The following is a 25,620-nucleotide window of genomic DNA, read 5'->3' as shown; positions in this document are numbered from 1 at the left end:
ATATAGGCATGCACACTTAATATACCACCTTAATCTAATCTCCTTTCTTTAAAAAATTAACTTTTAGACCGTTGGTCCAGGTGGCCTTGTGAATTCAGACGGATGCAATCTCCTGCCAACTCCAAACTCAACAGAGACAGAGAAAATATTTTTTTAAAGATTTTATTTATTTATTTGACAGAGAAAGATCACAAGTAGGCAGAGAGAGAGAGAGAGAGAGAGAGAGAGAGAGAGAGAGAAGCAGGCTCCCTGCTGAGCAAAGAGCCTGATGTGGGGCTCAGTCCCAGGACCCTGAGATCATGACCTGAGCCGAAGGCAGCAGCTTAACCTACTGAGCCACCCAGGCGCCCCAGAGAAAATATTTTTAAAATACTAAAATCATGTCATCATATTAAAAAACAACATAATGTAACTTCAGGGACTAGCAGCAAGCTGGGGCTGAAGCCAAGTATTTACTGGGTCTTGGGATCAGAGGCAGGTTCTTGGAGGTGATAGAAGTTCTTCTCTTGCAGATTAGAGGGGGCCTGATGTATGGGTGAGGACTGGAGAACTCACCGTGTGAAAACTGATTTGAGTGAGGCTCCAACATGAATGAAGGCTTAAGGAAAGGGTTCTGGCCACCAACACTGAGCTAGCTGTGTAAATCAGAGGGCTTGGAGACATTGGACTTTGGGAGGACCAAAATCTGGGCTTTGGCAGCTAGGAGTGGCAGTGTAAAGGTGGCCAGAGGGAGAGGAAAAAAACAAGCAACCACGTAAACCACAAAACACAAACTCCCAATTCAGATGCTCTTGCAAACTAACATACAAGGGCCCAAGAGGAAAACTGTCAACAGGAAGAGAGGCAACAGACTCCAAAATTGGAGAGTTTGAACTACAAGCTTAAATGATTTTAAAAACACTTAAACTTAGGGCGCCGGGGTGGCTCAGTCAGTTAAGCATCTGCCTTTGCCTCAGGTCATGATCTCAGGGTCCTGGGATCGAGCACTGCATTGGGCTCTGCAGACAGCAGGGAGTCTGCTTGTCCCCGTCCCTCTTCCTCTGCCCCTGGTCCCCACTTGTGCAAGCTCTCTCTCTCTCAAATTAAAAAAAAAAAAAAGGCTTTACTTTTTTTTTTTTTTTTAAAGATTTTATTTATTTATTTGACAGACAGAGATCACAAGTAGTCAGAGAGGCAGGCAGAGAGAGAGGGGGAAGCAGGCTCCCTGCGGGACTTGATCCCAGGACCCTGAGATCATGACCTGAGCTAAAGGCAGAGACTTAACCCACTGAGCTACCCAGGTGCCCCTAAAAAAAAAAAACACATACACAATTACACTTAAAATCCTTTGAGACTTAATTGTAAATATGAAATCCAAAAAAAGAAAATTCAATGAAAAAAAACTTAAAAGAGTGCCCCCCCCCCAAAAAAAAACACAACCAACCATGCATATTTTGGAAAGTAGTAAATGTAAAAGATCCAAACAGAGATCATCTGTCATGTCCCACCAGGTGGTATTAACCACTAACCATTTTCCAATGTGTATTCTTAACTACTTTTTATCTGTATAGATTTTGGTACAAACATGGGATCATGGTCCAGACTTTCATATCTTTTCCATTAATATGGAACTTTTCTTACCAGTGTTCTGCAGTCTTGAAACTATGCAATATTGCATGTGGGTGTGTTGTGATTTTTTGAATCTGCTATTTTATAACTACTTTTACCATGCCATAGTAATCATCTTTACATTTTATTCTTTTAAAAAATCTTCATTTTCTCTGAGAAAAGTAAAAATGTAAAGAATCCATAGAAACAAAGAAGACAAAGATCACTAATCTTATCATGCAGAAAGAAACTTTCTATGTGTAACTATGTATGTGTTTGCATGTATATGTGTATACGATAGCCATCATATTATAAATACTGTTTTGTAACCTCCCCTTTTTTCACCTAACATTGTGAAGAGTTTTCCACGTGAAATAAAGGTTGGTATCATTTATAGGATGCTTAGTTGTTCATTGTAAAACTGTACCATAAATAATTCAAGTAACCTCCATTGTTAAGACAGTAAGGTATTTTTATTTCACTACTGTGAACAGTGTTATCAGTGTTATAGCACTGTTTATTATAAGTATGTTGAGGTTTTGTTCTTAGTATATACCATATTTCATTTTTCAACAGGTGTTTGCATATGATCACTGTTTCTGGTCTATGGATGAATCAGTTAGAGAAAAATATGCAGGTAAGTACGGCATCCTATTAACTACTATAGAAAAGGTGTTTTAATTTTTTCCCACAAAGTATTACAACATTATTTGTGTAACAATAAGACCTGTATTGAGAATTTCCTCCTGCCTCTGCTGTTTTTACATTGTTGGGGAAATTGGAGATTGACAGTGTGCGCTTCTTGTTATAAGACAGTAAAGGTAAATTAATAGGGTACACAGGTTATCGAACACATTCCCAGACCTTACATAGGACATGGAGCACACACTAGCCACTTTGACTCCCTTAGATGTCTGTGATGTGGTCTACAGAGGCAGCTTGGTATAGGAAAGTTGAGCAAGGGGAAAAGGAAACTTACAGTTTAGTCTAGGCTCTGCTTCTGCCTGCTTGGAATTCTGTTATTCTCTTACCCTCCTTAGCAACACTGTCTCAAGCTTCTTTACACCACAAATTTAGGACTACAGGGACAGCCTTTTAATTTGCTTTATTCCTAACTGCGTATGACACCTGTTTCTAAGCAATACCTTTTAAATGTTGAGGGTCATATTGTATTGGCTTTTGTCATGAGACAGAGTAGTACTACAGCTGGTTCAGAAAGTTAAGGTTAATTTGCTCTAGCTGGCCCGATGGATTGCTTACAGATTCCTTCTATATCGGAAGTAAGATGATGATATACTCATCTGGAAAATTAACTAGGAAGTGGGGCATAATGGAATGTTATTTATAGCATTCAAAGTATAACAAACATAACAACATCCAGTTCTTTCGTGTTTTATTCAAGACTCAAAGAGAGGTTGAATGACTTCAGTTATTAACATATTTAATTCAGCCTGTGGAGGAGAATTTCAACCTATTATTTTTGTTCATGATTGAAAGCCAGAAGACATTTTCAAGATATTCTTCCCTCCTCTAGCTGGTGTGTATTGTAGGCTCTATAATTAAAAATTACCATTGAGGAAAAGGAGAGGAAATTGATATGTATGGTTGTTTTGAATTCTAGTACCCACTGAATAAAACATTAGCTGGTGGTATATAGTTGAATTCAGGTGCATAGAGGTCCCTAGTATAAATTTTGGGTATTTATAGTCATTGTTTATAAAATTAGCAGTTCATTAGCTTTTTGCTTTGCAGAGAATTTTTGTCCAGTGTTTATTAATTCAAGTTCATATTATCAGGAACTTTTTACTCATTTCCTATCATGTGCTAACTAGAAATACTTGAAAGTCATTAGCTTTTGCAAGTATTCATCAAGTCTAAAAATCTTGTTTGGAGATAGTTTGAAAAAGTGCATCTTTAAGGGGGTTGTTTTTAGTTTTCCAAAAAATTTTACATATGTAGTTTTGGCTTAAAATACCCTTTCTTTTTTTCTTAATTAATTAATTAATTAAATATTTATTCATTTATTTCATTTATTTTAAAATTTTATTTTTTTATTATGTTCCATTAGCCAGCGTATAGTACATCATTATTTTTTGATGTAGTGTTCAGTGATTCATTAGCTGCATGTAACACGTAGTGCTCATCACCACAAGTGCCCTCCTTAATACACATCAGAAAAATACCCTTTCTCATTCTTTTTCTCTCTGTCTCTTTTAGGTCAAGATGATGTTTTCAAGTGCCTTGGGGAGAATATCCTTCAGAATGCTTTTGATGGTTACAATGCATGTATCTTTGCCTATGGACAGACTGGTAATGTTAAATAATAATATTTTTTTATTAAATATATATAATATTAAATATATATATTTAAGCTTTAAAGAATATAACAGAGAAAGTAACAAAGGGAATACATATTGTTAGCACCTTATCAGTTACAGTTGATAAGGAGCATTTGACTTCTGTACCTCTGCGGTTCCCAGGGAAGAAAATCTATTTAAAGTGAAGGAGTCACTTTTATAAGGGTATATCCTTATAGCTTCTCCAATTGAAAACTATCGTATAGCTTCTCCAGTTGAAAACTATTCTTTATGGAAGTATGCTTCTGATATTTTTTAAGAGGCAATATGTGATGTGGTTAAAAGAGCATGGATTCTGAGCCAGGGTAGGCCATCTCTAGCCCAGCTCCTGTGAAACTTACATGTCAGTTTCCTTACCTAGAAAACGTTGGTGAGTATAGGCCTTCCCTATAGGGTTGTCACAATGAGTTAACATAAAACACTCATAGAAAAGTCCTAGTCCTTGAGAAGTGGTGTTTTGGTTTTAGTTATTAGGCATTCATAAAGCGTCAAGTGATAAAAGCAGCAATTTGTATGATTAAAAATATCTTTATAAAAGCATTGCTCCTAAAGAAGGAAAAAGAGTTCTTAAGTTGGAGTATACATGATTTAATGTTTTCCTTTCTATTTTCCTGTGTGTTCTGACTTTTCTTTAATGAATACATATTTTTGGTACAATGGAGAAAATAATTTTATAGTAGAAAAAGAAGATTACTCTTTGGTTTCTACCCTGTAGCCAGAGGGTAGTAAGTGACTTTGCTCTGGGGCCTATAGGGATAATGCGTATTTTTTGTGCTATGATTAGTGGTTGGGAACAGTCACAATAGTATTCATCATATGGATCTTCCTAGTTAATTTTAGAAAGCTGCTCAGACCTCACTGTTTTTTTGGTTGTTTTAGGTACTTTTTTTTTTTTAAGTGTGAAGATGGTTAAAGAATGTTTTTATTCTCTTCCTAAAAGATGTTTACTTTAGATTTTACATGTGTAATAGGAAAGCTTCTGTATTTAGTAGTCTCGTCATTTTATTTGGGTATATTTTTTATTTTCTTTTGGCCATTTTGCTAAGTGCTTATGAGCAATGGAAAGAGGGTTATGTATTTAAACTTCTCAGACACAGTAATAACTATGATTTCAACTTTTTAGGATCTGGAAAATCTTATACCATGATGGGCACAGCTGACCAACCTGGATTAATTCCAAGACTTTGTAGTGGACTCTTTGAACGAACTCAGAAAGAGGAAAATGAAGAGCAGAGTTTTAAAGTAGAAGTGTCCTATATGGAAATTTATAATGAAAAAGTTAGAGACCTTCTTGATCCCAAAGGGTAAAGGACTTTGGAAACTCTAATGTTACAGCATTGTGGACTAATACACACTTAGAAATGGACTCAAGTGAAATTTGTTATATTGAACTCCGGTAGAGAGTTATTTATCTAGTGATTGTCTTTGTGCTTTTATCTGTTTATCTAGTTATTGTCCTTGTGACTTTGTTTTTAGTCACACTGAGCGGCTTCCTGAAGCCAGTTCTGGCTTTTGCATTTAAGGCTGAGTTGGGGCAGGGAAGTATTGTCGAATGCACCTATATCTGGCTCATACTGCCTTTCTCAGATATATCCAAAACCACAAACAAAAAATATGCAAGGAAAATTAAGTTACTTAATATCAGACTGGTATCCTTAATCAAGTAGGGTTTTCTTTTTCCTTTCTTTTTAAAAAACAAGACCAAGAAATTTCAGGCAGAATTTAACTGTTTTTTCTTTGTAGGCTATGAAGTTTGGGAGAAGCATAATCAGAGATTTAAAACCTGAACTTTAGGATAGTTAATTTTAAAAATTCCCAGAGAAAAAGAGTGTCCCCTTTGACGGCATAGACTTTGAAAGCAAAGTGGTTCAAAAGTATTAGAAAGCCTAAGAAAATGCTGTTCTCACTCTTCCATCATAACTGAACCTAATAAGGAAGGACATAGCTGAGGAAATCTGTCCATTGCACAGAGTTTCTGAATCAGATTTTAAGGAAGTGCAACCATGATGAGAAAGAAACCCATAATAACCACAGCCTGTGGCTTAATAGATGTAAGAATAGTGTCTGTAAGGTCAGAGGTCAAGTGAGCTGAGGTTGTTAAAGAGAATGTGGAGTTACCAGGGGACATTTAGTTATGTTTGGATGAAGAAGTTGATCAAAGAAAGGTGCTCTTAGAAGCAGTGCATTGTAGTAATGCTCAGTCAAGAAAACATGTCAGCCTCTCACTGGCATCTGTTTTCTTTGACAAAGATGATGATCTTTGGGCCTTTCCCAGTGACATTCAATTGGCACTTAAGTGTTTCTCTGTAAAACTTAACATTTGTTGAATGATCATTATTACATGCAGAGCACTATGCAAGATGGAAAGGAAGATCTCCCAGTGTGGACAGAATGAGAGTTTTGGAAACAAATAATTATAAACAATGCAATAATGTTTTTAAATTGTGTAAGGGGCTTACACAAAATAGAAAGCAAAGGGAATGAGGAGAAGAGAAGATTCCACAGAAGGTGCTTGATGATTTCTGTTCCAAGTAGGAGTTTGTCCATTGAGAAGTTTGGTGAGAACCATGCAGGCATAGGGGACAGCCTATGCCAGAGCACAGAGGTATAAGAAATTACTTGCTTGGAGAGTGACCCCGCTGTCCAGTGTGGCTGGAAGGCACCAAGCATGAAAGTCAAAGCAGGAAACAAAAGGAGGCCAGAGGTAGGAAGGTTATAGCCTAGGTACCCACATCTTGCTGAATATTGTGTCCTTGTATTTTTCCCAACTCTGCCCTGAATTCTCGCCCTTGCACCTTCCTCTCTATGAAGAGCATCACTTTTCTTGAGATCCTAGCTAGAAATGCTTAGCGGACTTCATCCCCCTGTTTTGTATTCCACGGTGCTTGTGTGGAATCACTTGAACTTTATCTACAATGTGGTTGGAGTCTTCAGTAATTTCTTATGTTTGTCTTGTGTATTGTTAGTGATTAACAGCTTGAGCTTGGGCTTCATGTAGCTCTGCATCCAGGTCCTCTAATTGGTACCTGTTGAGCAAGTTTCTTATGTTTTCTAGGCCTCATTTGTACTGAGGGGATAATACCGTTATATAATATCACAAAGGGCTGCTGTGGAGATTGGCTGGGATATGCCTGAGGTCTTAGGACATTTACTTAGTAAGTGCACCTTGGGGGCTAGCTGCTACTGCTGCCTCCACCATGAAAGTTTGTTGAGGACTTTTGCATTGTTTCTGAAGAGTCAAAGTGAATGGATTAAAAGCTCTAAGGGCAATCCCTTCTTAGGGAGACTATCTGAGAAAACTTAGTTGTTGTTGTTTTTTGTTTTTTGTTTTTTAAGACTTATTTATTAATTTATTTAATAAATTGGAGCCCCAACATGGGGCTCAATCTCACAACCTTGAGATCATGACCTGAGCCGAAATCAAGAGTTGGATGCTTAACCGACTGAGCCACCCAGGTGCCCCAAGAGAACTTAGTTTTTTTATATCAAGTACTGATTTTATGAATTCAGTATCTTTTTAAGAGAATAGGAAAAATGAAAGGAAAAGGCTATGATATAGTATGTCCTGAGATCAGACTTATGTCAAATATTTGTTCTATATTTATTTCATGTACAGTTTTATAGTAATAGGTGAAGTTTTTGGTAGCTGATCCTAGGGTAGTAGAGGATTTCAAATCATTAGAAAATAAGTTCATAAATAGGAATCACTTGCAATCTCACTGTCAACAAATATTCTTTTTTTATTGTAATGTTTATATTTTTTACAGAGCTTTTTTGAGATAGAATTCATTTACCATATAATTAACAAGGAATATTCTTAATGTTTTTTGGTTGATGTAATTAAGTATGCTGTATGCCTTAGGTTTTTGGCAGGTGCCCCTCACTGAGTTTATTAGTTTCTTCTTTGTAAGTGGTATCTGTTTGTTTTTTAATCATGAATAAGTAAATTTGTTGAATTCTTTTCACTGCACTTATTGAAATGATAATGTGTTTTTTTTTTTACCCCATCTACTTAATCTATTAGTCTAGCGTGGTAAAGGGCATGAATCTTTATCCCATATTAAAACAACCCGGTAGCCCTGGGATCAGCCTAATGTTATATTTTTAAGTCATTATTAAATTCAGTCTGTTGTTTGTCTTTATTTATGATTCAGATTGGTCTTGAGTTTTTCTTGCACAGTTAACATTTATTGAGTTTCTGTTCTTTGTACCACATTCTGTGAAATGACAAGTAGATGTTTGTATCTAGAGTCCGCATTCTTTGTGGTAGTAAATAGACATCCCACAGTGTACCCTTTTGAGTGATGTGATATTTTACCACATTATGAAGTTTTTCTTACCAGTCAAGATTTTAAAGTTTGGTTTATATTCTTCTTAGATTAAGTAAGTTGATTCTCTTTACCTGGGATCTTTGTTGAATTCAGTGTATATTTTTATGGAGCACAATTGAATCATTTTAAAAGCAGGTTATTATTTTAAAATTCTCTTTTTCTTTTTTAATGGCAGAAGTCGTCAAACGTTAAAAGTCAGAGAGCACAATGTTTTGGGACCCTATGTCGATGGACTTTCCAAACTGGCTGTCACAAGCTACAAGGTAATGACCTCCTTTGTATACACTGCCGAAATTCACTGTAGCAGATTATTTCTTGTTTAATTTCTGATGATTATTTTTCTTGAAATAAAAAAAGTTAACAGTAGCATTACTTATTAAACTACTTTTTGCAAAGATCTTTCTTAAAAAGCCATATATGGCTATTAGGACAGTTTAATTTTGAGAGAGGGTGTACACATTTGCAAAGCATCCCTATTCATCTGTTGTGAAATACACCTTTACTTTCATATTTTATGAGCTCTAAAATTGTGATAATCCTTATAATTGTGTCTTAAAATAATATACAGCAGCATTTTTCTTCCCTAGTAGTGCATAAGATAATGAAGTTGCCTATGATTTCATTAAATAAAACATGAATTGGGTATTTGGAATTCAAAGTCTGTTTCTGATTTGAGAGGATCACTCATTGGCCTTTTATTCTCTTCATTTTCAAACTTAGTTCTTCTTTGTGTGGATCCGTCAGCCTTTGCGAGATAGGAAAATAGGGGTGGAGTGAGATGCTGTGATGTAATGTACATTGACTTAAGAGTCAGAGAATGTTGATCTGGTGACACTTAATCCTCTTGTATGTGACTCTTGTATGACTCAGATCACCTACCTCACTAATCCTCTTTGTGCTCATTTTTAAAATGGAAATTAGTTTTATTTTCTTGACTATCTTGTGAGGTAGGTCCATTTGTGTTTTTTTGTTCATTAGTCCTTTCTACCATTTGGTCCATGATACTTCACTTAATAAATTTTAGGTACTTCATTTGATAATCACGTATTGAACACTTGTCATGTGTGCCAGACTTTGTGCCACGTGCTGAAGATATAAAAAGTGAATGAGATGGTCCATTTCCTCAAGATGCTTATAGATGTTATTATAAAGGTGTTCTAAAACAACATGATTTTAAGAGCAGTGAGAAATGCATGATTAGGATTCATGGTAGTTTTGAGGAGGGGGTACCTAACTTAAATGGATGTGAGGATGTCTGGGGAGGGTGGTGTCTAGGAAGATTTCCTGGTGGAGATCGAATGAGATAATGTGAAAAGTCTTTGAGAATGCTAGGGTTTGATATAAATATTAGTAGGTATTGTTATTTTGATAATGATCATTTGAGAACTTATTTATACAACATTGGAGAGAGATCAAATGTTTTTGAAGGCTCAGAGGAGATTGCAAAGTGTAAAGAGACATTCTGCTTGTTTAAAAAATTAAAAGGCTCGATACAGCTTATGCATGAGACAACAGATTGGGAGCCATTAAGTAAGTGTAGGCTAAATAAGGTGAAGCTTTTACATCAAGTCTCAGGATTGTCAGATTTAATAGATCTAAAATGAATTTAGAATGGATCTAAAAAATTATAGATTTTACTTTTTTGTGTTGGTTTTTCTATTTTGGTGCCTGCTTAAACTTCTTTTTGTAGTTAATTTTTTTTTTTAAAGATTTTATTTATTTATTTTACAGACAGAGATCACAAGTAGGCAGAGAGGCAGGCAGAGAGAGAGGGGGAAGCAGGCTCCCCGCTGAGCAGAGAGCCCGATGCGGGGCTCGATCCCAGGACCCCGGGATCATGACCTGAGCCGAAGGCAGAGGCTTTAACCCAGTGAGCCACCCAGGTGCCCCATGTAGTTAATGTTTCTACTTTGAGGCTTTTTATTTATCATATTGAATTTTTTTCATAAACATTATTATTTTTCATTGATACAGCAAAATAGAAAATTATGATTTTCAAAGTTTTTCATATATGTGTGTCAGTTAGGTTTGTGTTGGCTGCAAATAACAGGAAAATATAATAGAATTTAAGTTCTTTGAATTGTCATCTGTTTTGTTCCTTATTCACTCTCAGAATTCAAAATGTACCTGTCATGTAGTAGGTGACTTTCATATATATTTAAGTGAACAAATGAGTGAATGAAAGAATGAATGGGCAGAGGGCTGATACAGTGGCTCCAAAGATGCTTTTGGGGACCTAGATTCCTTCCAGCTCTTCACATAGGGCTCTGTGGTAATGCCCTTATTCTCATAGTTCAAGATCTTAGCTCTTAGAACCAAGATGTGAGAGCATGCCTACTCCCTTTAAGGAGAATTCCCAAATGACTTTGTGTTTCATTTGCTAAAACTGAATCCTATGGCCAGACTAACCTACAGCATCTGGGAAATGTAGTCTCAGTTCCACTGCAAGGTAAGGTGCTCAGCTTTGTGTTCCTTTACTAGAAAGAAAATGAGACAGGGTAAGAGGAGACAAGTAGTCAGCTCTTCAGTACATACCATCTTTCTTGTTCCTCATTAAAATCCTTGTAAGGTAGATTATATTATAGCTCTGTATTATTACTTATGAAACTAGAATTCAGTTTGGTTAAGTAACCATTTTTAGAACTTATGACATTTAAAAAAAATGGAGATCCCATCCCATGATCTTTCAAGTGCATCATGCTATCTCTTTTTTTTTTCTTTTTCTTTTAAAACTAACATATATTATTTGTTTCAAGAGTACACGTCTGTGAATCATCAGTCTTACACAATTCACAGTGTTTACCATAGCACATACCCTCCCCAGTGTCCATCACTCAGCCACCCCATACCTCCCCCTACTCTACTCCAGCAATCCTCAGTTTCTTTCCTGAGATTAAGAGTCTCTTATGGTTTGTTTTCCTCTCTGGTTTCTTCTTGTTTCATTTTTCCCTCCCTTCTCCTATGATCCTCTGTCTTGTTTCTCAAATTCCTCATATCAATGAGATCATATAATAATTGTCTTTCTCTGATTGACTTCTTTCACTTAGCATAATACCCTCTAGTTCCATCCACATTATTGCAAATGGCAAGATTTCATTTTTGATGGCTGCATAATATTCCTCTGTGTGTGTGTGTGTGTGTGTGTGTGTGTGTGTGTGTGTGTGTGTGTGTGTATTAATCACATCTTCTTTATCCATTCATCTGTTGATGGACATCTAGGTCCTTTCCATAGTTTGGCTATTGTGGACATTGATGCTATAAACACTGGGGTGCACCTGCCCCTTTGGACCACTACATTTGTATCTTTGGGGTAAATACCCAGTAGGGCAATTGGTGGGTCATAAGGTATGCTATCCTATCTCCTTTTTAGCAGATGGCAATGAAGTAGTGAATCTGTGCAGGAATTTAGTTCCTTGATATTCTGTTTTCAAAAACAGATCTGGTATAATATACACTAATGTGTCGACGCAGTTTATGCTTACATGAAGGGGTTGCAGTTATTTTTGTTTATTTTTTATTCATAAAATTTGATTTAATACTTGTCTTATATTGCTTCTGTTATTAAAGAAACTAAATTTTTCAAAATTTCTAGATTAGCTGAAGTTTGGTATGATATATTTGGCCATCTTATGGGTCTCCACATGTGGCTTCTAAACTTTTCTAATTCTCAGTCAAAACTGCTACTTTATTCAGCACCTACAGAAAGTAAGTGTTTTGTTTGAGTTTTCAGAGACAGTATTGGCTATTATATTCAGTGGAGCTTAATGTTCATTGAGAAATAAAGTGTAAACCTGTAAACTCCAAATGTGGTTGACTTGAGTAGTGAAACTTATAATACATTTCATAGGATAGCAGAGTTTTGATGTTTGTTTGACGGGTAATGAAATATGTGTCTATGACTTGTTTCTACTTAGGATATTGAATCTTTGATGTCTGAGGGTAACAAATCCCGTACCGTTGCGGCTACCAACATGAATGAGGAGAGCAGTCGATCCCATGCAGTCTTCAAAATCACCCTTACACATACTTTATATGATGTGAAGTCTGGGGTAGGTATTCACATGCTTGACCTTTTTTTTTTTTTTTTTTTTTTTTTTTAATATTTCTAAAGTGGATCATGATTTATCCTATTCCATTCCCTTCAGGTGTTAGGTGATGTAAAGTCCTAGCCAGACATGAGTATTAGTTAGGACTCAGCAAGACACAGAAGCCACTGTAGGTAAACAGAAAGGGATTTATTGGAAGGATTGGGTGATTACAGAGTTGTTAGAACACTTGAGGAAGAGTGGATTCTAGACTGAATGTCTAGGAATAACAATGTACATTTCATCCACCAAGGATGATACTGCTTCTGAGGCCACCACTAGAGCTGTGAGCTCCAGGCCTGCGTGATAGCTGTGGTCTGCGACACAGGAGTTAGTGCAGCTGCCTCATAGTGAGGGGAAGCTGGAGAATGTAAACTGAGACACTTGAAGAAAACCTCCTATTTCCATGATCTTGCTTGCCAGCAGAAAAAAGCCAAAACAGGCCAGGGGGATGACCTCTACTTTGCTAATGCTTTCCTAATCTGAAGCAAGTCTATCTGCTTGGCAGAACCCAAGTCACATCCTGAACCCTGGCTGCAAGCAAGTCAGAGAAATGTAGTTTTCGGTTCCACCCTGTCCAACTAAAGGAAGGTGGGACATGCTCACCATGCCTCACACCTCATAGCCTCAACCATAGCATTTTTTGAGCTTTAAACTGGATGGCTAGCTGTATAAGCTAATGTTAACTCCAGCTGATTCAGTAGATATTGTTTGGAAATGTTACCTTTTACTGAACAGCTAAGTATTAGAAGGAATAAACTATATTAGGGAATTGTACCATAAAATCAGTAGATTTGTAGAATGACTTTTGGAGTGTTTGGTTTTGAAGCTTATGAAGAGTAAACAGAGCCAGAGATGTATATGCTTCTACTGCACTGAAACCTTCTCATTTTTCCTCTTAATTTTTATGTGAATATTTGCGTATTTTATTATGATGCCTACCCCTCAGCAAATCAGTTTCAAATACCAGAAGCTAAAATAATCATGCTGGCAAAATGCTATATTTTGGCAAGATTTTCATTTGCTGAAAGCATATTTTTCTTTTTTACCATCACAGCAAGATTAGTGTAACAACAAAAAGTTCTTTGTTTTCTATTTCCTTTTCAGCATAAAACAAAAAGCATACTGAAGGCTTTTTTTTTTTTAACCAAAAATACTTTTGATTTGGGAAGCTGAATATCTTTTTGTTAGCAACATGTTTATTTATGGAAGTAAATATAAATATGTATATTAAAGAAAAGTTTTAAGAAATGAACCAGCCTGTCCATTTAGGCATTGCTTTCCCACATTTCTTGTATTGTTGCTGAAGTATAAAATATCTGTCATGTGTGTGGTTATGTTATGGAATATTTTTGATAAAGGAAAATGTCAGTATATATATATGTGTATATATATAATAACTAGAGAAATATGTAAATTTAATACCTGAAACTATGAAATAAAGGAGTTACTATATATAAATAATATGAAAAATGTGAGAAAGTGTTGAGTTTTTGAGAGATCCTATTATGTAAAATACTGTTTTAAGACCAATAAGAATTGCAGAAATATTTTTCTCTCAGGGTTATTGGTAAATATTTTGATACTTTAAGCAGTTCCATATCATATTAAATTTTATATTTTATAAGTTATTTTATATAATTCTCTATGAAAACTTTTTGGGGGGGTACCTAGGTGGCTCAGTCAGTTAAGCATCTGCCTTCAGCTCAGGTCATGATCTCGGGGTCCAGGGACTGAGCCCCACGTCAGGCTCTCTGCTCAGCAGGGAGTCTTCTCTCTCTGTGTTCCTCCTTTCTCTCTATCAAATAAATGAATAAAATCTTAAAAAAAAAGAAAATTTTATTGGGTTCCCTTCAAAGAATACCATTTTGGGGGGCGCTATATTCTGAGATAACTTTCACTCTTATCTGGATTAGTAGAATTGGGTATAATTTTATATATATCTGCTACTAGACTATACAGTTTTCTTATACTGTTTTTTAAAAAAGATTTATTTATTTATTTTAGAGAGAGAGGGAGAGAGAGAGTACATGCCTGTGTGTGTGCGAGCAGTGAGAGGGCCAGAGAAGGAGAGGGAATCAAGCTGACTCCCCACCGAGTGCAAGCCAGACTTAGGGCTTGATCCCAGGACCCCCAGATCATGATCTGAGCTGAAACCAAGAGTCAGATGCTTAACCAACTGAGCCACCCAGGCGCCCTTTCTTACACTGTTTTATAGCAGCACAAGCTAATTTTGACATAACAGTAAATAGTGTTTTAATAAAGGATTTAGAGAATACACTCATTTGGTAAAGATGCAGGACTTCCTGTGTTGTTTAACTGTTTATTAGTATTTGTTGATTTGTCTTCTAGACATCTGGAGAGAAAGTGGGCAAGCTGAGCTTGGTTGATTTAGCTGGCAGTGAGCGAGCAACAAAAACCGGGGCTGCAGGGGACAGGTTGAAGGAGGGGAGCAACATCAACAAGTAAGTTTTCCAGAAGCTTACTTTTATTATTTTACTGATTTAAGAGCCAAATGGTGGAACTTCTATGGTTATTAAAAGAATAAGATGCTGGAATGATTGAAGCTATAATGAATAAATAATGGAGAATTTTTTGGATATATTATATATATGAAATATGTATTTATAAATATATAATCTAGATTTATATATATATATGTATATATATATAAATTTTTTTTTTTTTATGGGCCTGAGCCTATTTTATGTTTTGTTGAGATGTGTGGTGGGGCTGAGGAGCACAGTCAAATCAGAGGTTTCTCAAGAGCAGCTGTATTGTCATCTGGGGCTGAGTTAATTCTTTGTTCCAGGGACTATTCTTGTGTATTAGTAGGATGTTTAGTGGGATCCCTGCCCTTACCCTCTAGATGGATGGTGGTAGTACCTGCCACCTCTCTTCCCCCACCCCCAGTTGTGACAACCCAAACAGGTCTGTGGACCTTGCCAACATCTCCCTGTGGCGGCACAGTGGCCCTCCAACTGAGAACCACTGGTTTGACCTATAGAAGAGGACCAAGTAATGGTCTGTCACAGCCCAGATGTTGATCTCAACCTGGGTGTCACTGTCTGAACCAACATCAAATTGTGTCCTAGCCACATTGGGCTTTCTCTTGTATGACTGCTGTCATTTACACCAAGAAGCTAGGGTTTTAGAAAATAATATTTTGTATACAGACTCCTGCATATGGTTTTTTTTTCTACCTCAAGCTGAATTACTAGCTCCTTGTGGGTGGGAATCCAGAAAGATGCATAATGAGAGTAACCAACTGGAGATCATAAAAGATCATCATCCAAATGCTATGCTATTATTATATTATTGAATGGTGATACACAGATGTATAAATGATATTATGTATGATATGTGTGTAGGTACATAATGTTATACATAGATACCTCATATACACACATATATATATGCAAAGGTTTTTGCCTTATACTAAGTTTTAATGTATTGTATTGTATTTGTGGCTTCTCTTAAAGATATGTGGTGTTTTTGTCTTTATCTTAACCTAGAAGTTGACAGCTCATGTTGCTACTTACAGAAATGAAAAAAATAATTGAGCTAAGCCATTTTATTGCTTGCAGTAGTGTTAGAAGGATATCAGCTTTTAAAATTTATGTGTTTTAAACTGAGCAGCAAAATGCTGACAACAGTGCTATTCTCATACAGGTACAAGGCATCTTGATGTTCAGTTTTTGTGCTAAAATATGACATTTGATATTCTTAGTTTTTTATGATTATTCTGGTTTGTTGTACCATGCAGGTCCCTCACAACTCTCGGTCTGGTTATCTCAGCTCTAGCAGATCAGAGTGCTGGCAAAAACAAGAATAAATTTGTTCCATATCGTGACTCAGTTCTCACTTGGCTGCTCAAAGTAAGCTCCCCACCTCCACCCTTTCTGGCCTACTCTTGGTGATTGGTAGAAAGGAAGAGTAGACTGTAAATCCTCCTGTATCATTTCTTTTACCAATGTTCAAATTTAAAATCATTAGTCTCTCACAGGATAATCATAGATTTAATAGATTAAGTATCTGATTCACTAGAACCTGGAAGCAAAGGGATTTGGGGCACACTGAACAACACAGTTGCCTTTGAGATTTTGGGATGTAAAAGAGGAACCTCGTGCTAATCTGATAGTGATTGAGTCATAGGAAAGGATTTCCACTGTCTTACAGACTCAGCTGGATTACTCTGTCTTTCTCATAGACTCCTTTTGTTTGACTGACATTTTGGACCTTGTTTTTCTGATTAACATCAAGAGTACTCATGATCACTTTAATTTCCTTTTAGTTTCTTCATGTTGTTTAAGGATACAGAATAGAGCACACAGTCATTCATTTGTTAATTGATTTAGTATGTTTGGGAGAAATCGAAGTGAGAAAGAACAAAAGCTGTAAAGTGCTATGACAAGAATGTAAAGAAATGTGGGACCCTCCTTGCCCTCTAATTGCTCAGGGTCTGGTAGGGCAGATAAGATGTGTACACAAAATGTTATAACAAGAGTCAGTGATTCCATGAGAGAGATGGTAAGGACATGTAATAGGAGTTTGGTGAAGAGAGAGGCTATTTTCAGCTCTCTTTGTCTTCAAATTTCCCTTTAGTTTATGGAAGTGGTGTGGTGAATTGGATATTGGACTGGGAGCTAGAGGATAGAAAATCCAGTGACAGTTTAACTCTGTATAGGGTTGCCAACCTGCAACAAAATATTTTACTCAATACTTCTTTCTCTTTTCTATTTTTTTAAATGAAGAAATAATTTTATGAGCCCTGTGTTGTATTGTGATGAGTTATTCTCTCATCAGTCAAGAATTTACTGAACACCTGTTACTCAACTGTGGTAGTGAATATACTACCACATATATATGGAATATAAAGATGAGTTAAGCACAGGTTCGCTTAGTAGAAGACACAGCTTTTTTTTGTTGGCTATTCCTAAATTATATTTTAATTCCAGTATAGTTAACATATAGTGTTACATTTAATTTCAGGTATACAATACAGTGATTCAGCACTTCATATATCACCCAGTGCTCATCACAAGTGCACTCCTTAATCCCCATCACTTATTTCACCCATCACCCGCCCCCCCAACCAGGAACCATCAGAGTTTGTTCTCTGTAATTAAGAGTTGGCTTCTTGATTTGTCTCCCTCTTTCCCTTTTTTTGGTCCCCTTTGCTTGTTTGTTTTGTTTCTTAAATTCCACATATGAATGAGATCATATGGTGTTTGTCTTTCTCTGACTAATTTTGCTTAGCATTGTACTCTCTAGCTCCATCCACATCTTTGCAAACGGCAAGATTTCATTCCTTTTTATGACCAAATAATACTCCATTGTGTATATATACCGCATCTTCTTTATCCATTCATCTGTTGATGGATACTTGGGCTGCTTTTGTAATTTGTCTATTATAAATAATGCTGTTATATACATAGGGGTGCATATATCCCTTTGAATTAGTGTTTTTGTATTTTGGGGTAAATACCAGCAATGGGATTTCTGGATTGTAGGGTAGTTTTTGTTTGTTTGTTTGTTTGTTTTTAAGATTTTATTTATTTATTTGACAGACAGAGATCACAAGTAGGCAGAGAGGCAGGCAGAGAGAGAGGAAGGGAAGCAGGCTCCCTGCTGAGCAGAGAGCTTGATGTGGGGCTCGATTCCAGGACCTTGGGATCATGACCCGAGCCAAAGGCAGAGGCTTTAACCCACTGAGCCACCCAGGAGCCCCTGGGTAGTTCTATTTTTAACTTTTTGAAGAACCTCCATATTGTTTTCCAGAGTGCAGCAGTTTGCATTCCCATCCACAGTGCAAGAGGGTTCCTTTTTCTCCACGTGCTTACCAACACTTGTTTCTTGTGGTTTTGATTTTAGCTATTCTAACAGGTGTGAGCTGATACCTCATTGTAGTTTTGATTTGTATTTCCGTGATGATGAGTGATATTGAACATCTTTTCGTGTATCTGTTGGCCATCTCTGTGTCTTTGGAGAAATGCCTATTCCTGTTGTCTGCCCATTTTTTAATATTGGATTTTTGTTTTGTTTTGTTTTTGGTGTGGATTTGTGTAAGTTCTTTATATATTTTGGATACTAACCCTTTATCAGATAAGTCATTTGCAAACATCTTCTCCCATTGAGTAGGTTGCCTTTAAGCTTTATTGATTGTTTCCCTCACTGTGCAGAAGCTTTTTATTCTGAGGTAGTCCTGATAGTTTATTTTTGCTGCTATTTCCTTTGCCTCAGGAGACCTGTCTAGAAAAATGCCGTTAGAGCTGATGTCACAGACATTTCTGCCTATACTCTCTTCTAGAATTTTTCGTGATTTCAGGTCACACATTTAGGTCGTTAATCCATTTTGAATTTATTTTTGTGGATGGTGTAAGAAAGTGGTCCAGTTTCATTCTTTAGCATGTAACTGTCCAGTTTTCCCAACACTACTTTTTGAAGAGACTTTCTTCTTCCCAATGCATATTCTTTTCTGCTTTGTCAAAGATTAATTGGCCATATAATTATGGGTTTATTTCTGGGCTTTCTAATCTGTTCTGTTGATCTATATGTCTGTTTTTGTGCCAGTACCATTCTGTTATGATTAGTACAGCTTTGTAATATAACGAAATCCAAAATTGTGATACCTTCAGCTTTTGTTTTTCAGAATTACTTTGGTTATTTGGGGTCCTTTATGGTTCCATACAAATTTTCAGATTGTTTTTTCTAGCTCTGTGAAAACTGCTATTGATACTTTGATAGGAATTGCATTAAATGTGTAGATTTCTTTGGCTGAAATAGACATTATAACAATATTTATACTTCCAAGGTGACACAACTTTTTTTTTTTTTACTTTAAAATTTATTTTATTTTTTTTTCAGTGTTCCAAAATTCATTGTTTATGCACCACACCCATTGCTCCATGCAATATGTGCCCTTCATAATACCCACCACCAGGCACACCCCACCTCTCATCCCCCCTCCAAAGTCCTCAGTTTGCTTCCAAGGTGACACAACTTTAACTTGGCCCATGACATGTTTGTAAAGGAAGTTGGGTTTTCTCCTAGCTTCTACTCTCTCAAAGGGTTACTGGTGTTCAACTTTACTTCTAAAACTCTGCATGCCATTTGGGCATACTTTATTTATTTATTTATTTTTAAGATTTTATTTATTTGACAGACAGAGATCACAAGTAGGCAGAGAGGCAGGCAGAGAGAGAGGAAGGGAAGCAGGCTTCCCGCTGAGCAGAGAGCCTGATGCGGGGCTCCATCCCAGGACCCTGGAATCATGACCTGAGCCGAAGGCAGAGGCTTTAACCCACTGAGCCACCCAGGCGCCCCTGGGCGTGCTTTATTAAGTGAAACTGGCCGCAATGGAAAATCAGGTAGAGTACTTCCTTTGGCCAAAATGCAAAAAAATTTTTAGAAATTTAAAACAAAAAGATAAATTAGCAAAGTTTGATAATTAAAAACCACTTGTAGATAACTCTTAGATTTAAGGGGTATTACAAAACATTTCACTACCAAGAAAATAATTGTGCTGGTCTTCACATATCAGTAACTAACTTTGAAATCTCATTTGTTTAATTTCCAGAAGGAATTTCGATAAGATACTTACTTCTTCCTTAGACTTCCCACAGAAACATTTCCCGATCATTCATGATTATTCCCTGCATGTGCCTGATTGAAAAGATGTAATATTTACTGTTCTGTTGTTCCAGTGTTATTACCTTAGTCCATTTAAACAAACACTAGGAAATATCTTTTATCAGATTAATTCACAGACTTAAAGTTGCCTGGGTAATTCTTGAGGATCCATTCCATAGGCTGGAGGCAGGAGAATCAAGTACCATGCAAAGCGCTTCATGTGCATGATCTCATTGACTTCTCTGAAGGCAAATGGTAGTGTTCCCATTTTACAGAAATGACAGTGGTCGCAGGAACAAGATTGGAATCAGGGCTGACCTCACTCCCCATCTTCTCTTGCCTAGGCTATATATTGTACATCTTGCAAAAGGTCATTTTTCATTAGAAGGAGAAGCACTTTACTCTTAACCAAATTTTAATAGAAACTTGTGAAAATACTTGAACTGAGGAAAAAAACTGAACATTTTAAAAACTCACTTTAACTTCTGTTTAGTAAAATTAAGGTGTAATTGTAACCTCTGTGTGTTAATTGTTAGGCTTAAAAAAATGAAGTTTTCTTGATTTTTGTCATACTTTTTACTTAAAAAACATTTCACCTTCACAAGTGGGGCATTTTTACAAAACTTATTCTGATGTCTGCACAACTTTCCCAAAGACCTCTTGGAATCCATTGATACACAAATCATTCTCCTTTAAAGTGGCTTTTATGTTCCTTTTGCTCTCTCCTTCTTTAATTCTAAATTAGTCAAACTCTCCCTGATCCTTGTTCGATTTTGTATGATTCTAGTGTACTCCAGCCTATCACTGAACTCATAAAATTGCTCATCCTTTATAAGGTTTGCAGTTTCTTTTAAAAGTGTTTTTGCATTGTATTTGCATTATAATTGTGTTATGCTCTTGATATTTACAACATCTGGGAGTCAGAGAAAATGACTGCCCTTGGTGATTTGGTGGGGGATGGATGTGAGTGCTCTTCTCACTCTCTCTAGCTCTTCTCCTGGTGGTTGGAGTGGTTACTCGTCTGGTAAGTGGTCAGTGGAGAACCATTTCTTATTAAGAGGTTTTCTGCTTCTCAATGTAACCTTCTAAATATGAACCTCTTAACGTCAAATAATTTCTGGTAATAAATGCTCAAATAATGAGTATCTTTTGACTTAATCCACCTTTTTCCATTATTACTGCCACTTATCTAATGAAGGTGACTTCCATCTCTTGCCTGGATGATTGAAACATCTCCCTCAAGCTTTCCATTCCATTTTTTATAGTAAGTTATCATATCTTAAAGTTAATACTCTTTTTAAACTTCAGTCTCTTCAATAACTCTCTTATAGGCCGTTATGATAAAGTCCAAATTCTTTAATGACTTGTAATTTACTAGGCCTTCAGTAATTTGACCCCTCCCTCTTAGGCATTAGAAAATGGTTCATTTTGTTCTTGCTATGATCAGTTCTTGGTAAGTGATGAGTGCTCTAACTTCTAGGAATTTACTCTCACTCTGTTTGGAACATTCTTCCTCCTCTTTTCAATCTCTCCTCTTACTTCCTCCCTTCGAGCCTTTATCTGGATGATGCTTATTCAATATCTTTAGGTCTCAGATGTCACTTTCCCTGAAAGTTGTCCCTAACCTTTCAAGGTTAGGCTTTCTGCTCGTTGTGTTTTCTACGACCATGCTGCGTTTATCCCTACTCTAGTTCTTACCATATAATATTTGCTCACCAGTGTTACCCTTTAGGTGGTAAACTCTGTGAAGAGCTGAGTGAAGGAGTACTTTCACCTCTGCTCTGAACTAGCATTTATGACCTTCTATTAAGTCTGCCAGTCTTCCTGGGTCTTAATTTCTCATCTGTAAAGTGCAGTAATTTCGTTAGATGACTTCAAAGTGTTCTTTCAGCTTTAAAAAATCCTGCCTTCCAAAATTCAGTTTCTTTCCTGTGTCCATTTAATTTGCAGTTGCTGCATTTGCAACAAAGCTCATCTGATTTGCCTAATTAAACAATTAAAGAGTAACAAGAAGCTTTATACTTTCTCCTTGAATGAGTGCCAGTTCTTTTGTTGCTGTTTCCTTCTTGCTGATGGCATGGGGCCATTTTTGAATATAAGTATATTGTTACTCATGCACAAGGGCTTTTAAAGTATCAAGTATTTGTCCTTTGCCAGGTTTCCTTTTCTCAGCACAAGTTGAAGCACAGTATCCATGCCTTTTCCCCTTGTTCGCTACTGTCTGAAATCCCCTTTTACCCAGTAGTATTTGCTGTTCACGTGGGCTAACAGAATGCAGTAGATCCTGAAAGGCAGCACTCCCCGTGGTGTTGCGAGTGACTGAACTGTAATTGGAGATGTCATTCCTGTGATCTTTATATATAACGTTGGAATTTCATTCATGTGCATCTTGACATTCTTTTGGAAGTTGCCAAAGCTGGGCACTAACGGTGTGAGATCAGTGTCTGGAAGCAAAGAAGAAAGCAAGCCATCATGCAGACTTGGCGGGAGTCACTTCTGCCTTCTAGAGCCCAGATTACTTATGCTTCCTTCCTTTTCATGCGTTAGAGTGTATTTCCTTTGGAAGTATAATTAAGCTGTGTCTTCTATGGAAAACTGAATTTTCTTTAGTGGATTGTCACATTGTCAATCACACACACACATTGTCTGTGATTGTATTGAATTGTTAGCATTATCTAGGGAATTATTTTGTCTCTGGCAGTAGGACAGAATAACTTGGAAAGCTGTCTGGCCACTTTACTTGTTCCCCAGGTCTGAGCTCTCTATGTTGCCAAGTGTTACTTGGTTACTGTGTAATTGTGGGTAGCTGTGGGAGAGTAGAAGTCATATTGGACTTGAAAGCGGAATACCACTGGATGAGAGTATTGTTCAGTTTACTAAGGTCTGGATTTTTAGGCAGAATATTTGACCTTTTTTGTTTAGAACAAACCTCTGGGTTTTTTTTAATCAGAAAAATAATCCAGTTCACAAAAGGCTGAGAGACTAGGTAAAATCTGTCCCGAAATGGTGTAAATCACAGATTGCACAGACAAATTTTAGATACGTTGATATTGGAAAAACTTTGTATCTTCAGAAGTAAGAATTTTATATCTGTTAATGCTGCCCAAAGTAGAGTTGGCTTTCTTACAACCTGTGGTTCCCCATATTGCCTTGTTTGAGTCTTTTCTCTATCTTGAGAATCTATAATTCAGGGATATTCTCTTGCTGAAAGAGGGTATCGAGTCTCTTTTTTTGGTTAATTCTTTTCATCTTGGGATGGTATGTTAGTGTATTATTAGTTATCTATTGCTGTGGAACAGATAATATCTAAAACTTAACAGCTAGAAACAACAGCCCATTTATTATCTCATAGTTTCCATGGGTCAGGATTCTGGGTGTGGTCTAACCAAGTGGTTCCTGCAGGGGTCTCTCACGTGGCTGCAATCAAAATGTTACCGGGGTAGTCAGTACAAGGTTTGACTGGGGTTGCATCTGCTCACCTACGTGGTTGTTGGCAGACTTCAGATCTGTTTCCAAATTCACTCCTGAGGTCTCTTCATAGGGTCACCTCACCTCCTGACAGTGTTTCCCAAGAGTGAGAGAAAACACCTGTAACTGAAGCCATGATCTTTTTAGAATCTCATCTCAGAAGTGACATGCTATCACTTCTGCTCTGTTCTGTTCATTAGAGGTAAATCAAATGTCCTGCCTACACTGAAGGGAAGGGGCTAGGGGTTGAGGTAGGAATACCAGGGGTTAGGGCTCATCAGGGGCTGTCTGAGAGGCTGCCTGTGGCAGGTGGATTACATACAGCCTTTGGGTGGTGAAGCAGAGTCAGGGTGGACTTGATTTCTAGTTTTGTAATTCTGAGTTATATTTAGTTATTTTGTAATGTTCTCAAGTGGAAGTAGTTTTTTGAATTTGTTGGCGCCCATTCTAAAGCCTGTTTCACCAGACCGATCAGTGTTAGCATAATGAAATTGAGTGTCTTTTCTTTAGCCCCCTTGCCTGAACTGTAGAAATGGTTGCGTAGAAGATAAGCCTGTTTTTTTAGTTTTTGAAGTGCTGTCAGAGGGAATAAAATCAGGTACCTTCAACATATCTTTTATTTTATAAGACTGTAATTAAATCTTATGTTTGAAAAAGTTTGCAAGGTACTTGATAGCTTGTAACAGCAACACTTTCTCTGCCATTATTTAACCTTCACAGAGATTCCAAGTACATGGCATTATGAAGTAGATTGTAGGTAGTCACTTTTTGATCAGATAAGAAATAATATCATGATTGTTCAGTTTCTCTAAGGAAGTACATGGCATTATGGAGTAGATTGTAGGTAATCACTTTTTGATCAGATAACAAATATCATGATTTCTTAGTTTCTCTAAGGAAGATTTTTAGGCATTTAAGAAATCATTGTTTTTTGAGTAGCCTGCTTAGAACCAATTGTTATTAAACTGAAATAAATGTAGGCTTCCTTGTATTTCCCTGTCTTTTCTTAAAAACCAGATCTCCCTTCTGCGGAAAAGTAGCTTGGCAGAGAAGAGCGAGCATGGGACATGAGTCAGTATATCTGTTTTAGTCCTAGCTTTGCCCTTTTAATATATGTTTGACCTTGGTATGTTCTCTCACCCTGTCTGACTTCAACTTCCTCTATGATGTTTTCTTCCAACTTAAAAATCCTACTCAATTTCTCTCTTCATCTAGGACAGTCTTGGGGGTAACAGCAAGACAGCCATGGTGGCCACTGTTAGTCCAGCAGCTGATAACTATGATGAAACCCTTTCAACTCTGCGGTATGCAGATCGAGCCAAGAACATCGTGAACCATGCTGTGGTGAATGAGGATCCTAATGCACGAATTATCCGGGATCTCCGGGAAGAAGTGGAAAAGCTCCGAGAGCAGCTAACCAAAGCAGAGGTATAAGGCACAGCCAAGCCACACATTGTGGGTCTAGGAAAATCTAGAATTTGAATTTTCTTCCCCTTAGCTGTAAGTGATAAGTACTCCACTTAGAATTTTTGAGTTTCCTATAGGAAGAGGAAACTTGAGATGAGTAATAAGTAAAGACAGATAGTCATAGTTGAAATTTATAGAGTTTATACAGGTGTGAAAGGATTGAATAGGAAGAGAGAATAAAGGGAATTGAGAAAATGTTTCTTTCTACAGTATAGGCAGGGGACAAGAAGGGAGAGATGTAACTAAGAATAAGGGAGAGAGGGAGAGAGATGCTTGAAACACAAAGTATGCAATTTTAGTGAAGAAAAGACTGACTGGAAGAGGACTCAAGCAGATACTTGTTGTATCATTTGTTTACTGGTTGAAGGCAGAATGGAAATCTTAAGGAGTTTTTCCACATCTTAGTAATTGAGTTTTTCCATGTTGTGGTTTAATTATGTTTGTAGAAAAAATATTTTATAGCAGAAATACCCATCTATTTAGGGATGCCTGGGTGGCACAGCCAGTTAAGTGTTGGACTCTTGGCTTTGGCTCAGGGTCATGGGATCGAGCTCCATGTTGGGCTCTGCATTCAGTGGGGAGTCTGCTTAAGATTCTCTCTCCCTTGGGCCGCCTGGGTGGCTCAGTGGGTTAAAGCCTCTGCCTTCAGCTCGGGTCATGATCCTAGGGTCCTGGGATTGAGCCCCGCATCGG

The 25,620-nt window shown here is 37.0% G+C and overlaps 1 protein-coding gene across 1 annotated transcript in view; it reads left to right on the top strand.

The window, feature by feature from the left end:
- LOC111153078 (kinesin family member 13B) overlaps positions 1–25,620 on the top strand; it is a 204,417-nt gene that overhangs the window by 70,643 nt on the left and 108,154 nt on the right. The window contains exons 5-12 of the mRNA XM_022511878.1: positions 2,164–2,224; positions 3,805–3,897; positions 5,068–5,248; positions 8,451–8,538; positions 12,190–12,324; positions 14,713–14,825; positions 16,127–16,238; positions 24,676–24,888. Coding sequence (XP_022367586.1) covers positions 2,164–2,224; positions 3,805–3,897; positions 5,068–5,248; positions 8,451–8,538; positions 12,190–12,324; positions 14,713–14,825; positions 16,127–16,238; positions 24,676–24,888 — 996 coding nt within the window. The remainder of the gene's footprint in view (positions 1–2,163; positions 2,225–3,804; positions 3,898–5,067; positions 5,249–8,450; positions 8,539–12,189; positions 12,325–14,712; positions 14,826–16,126; positions 16,239–24,675; positions 24,889–25,620) is intronic.

This window comes from Enhydra lutris, unplaced genomic scaffold, assembly GCF_002288905.1.
Source record: "Enhydra lutris kenyoni isolate GAN:26980312 unplaced genomic scaffold, ASM228890v2 scaffoldscaffold3, whole genome shotgun sequence".
Lineage (NCBI taxonomy): Eukaryota > Metazoa > Chordata > Mammalia > Carnivora > Mustelidae > Enhydra > Enhydra lutris.
Note: the sequence above shows the minus strand (reverse complement) of the source record. Positions and strands in the feature narration are given on the sequence as shown.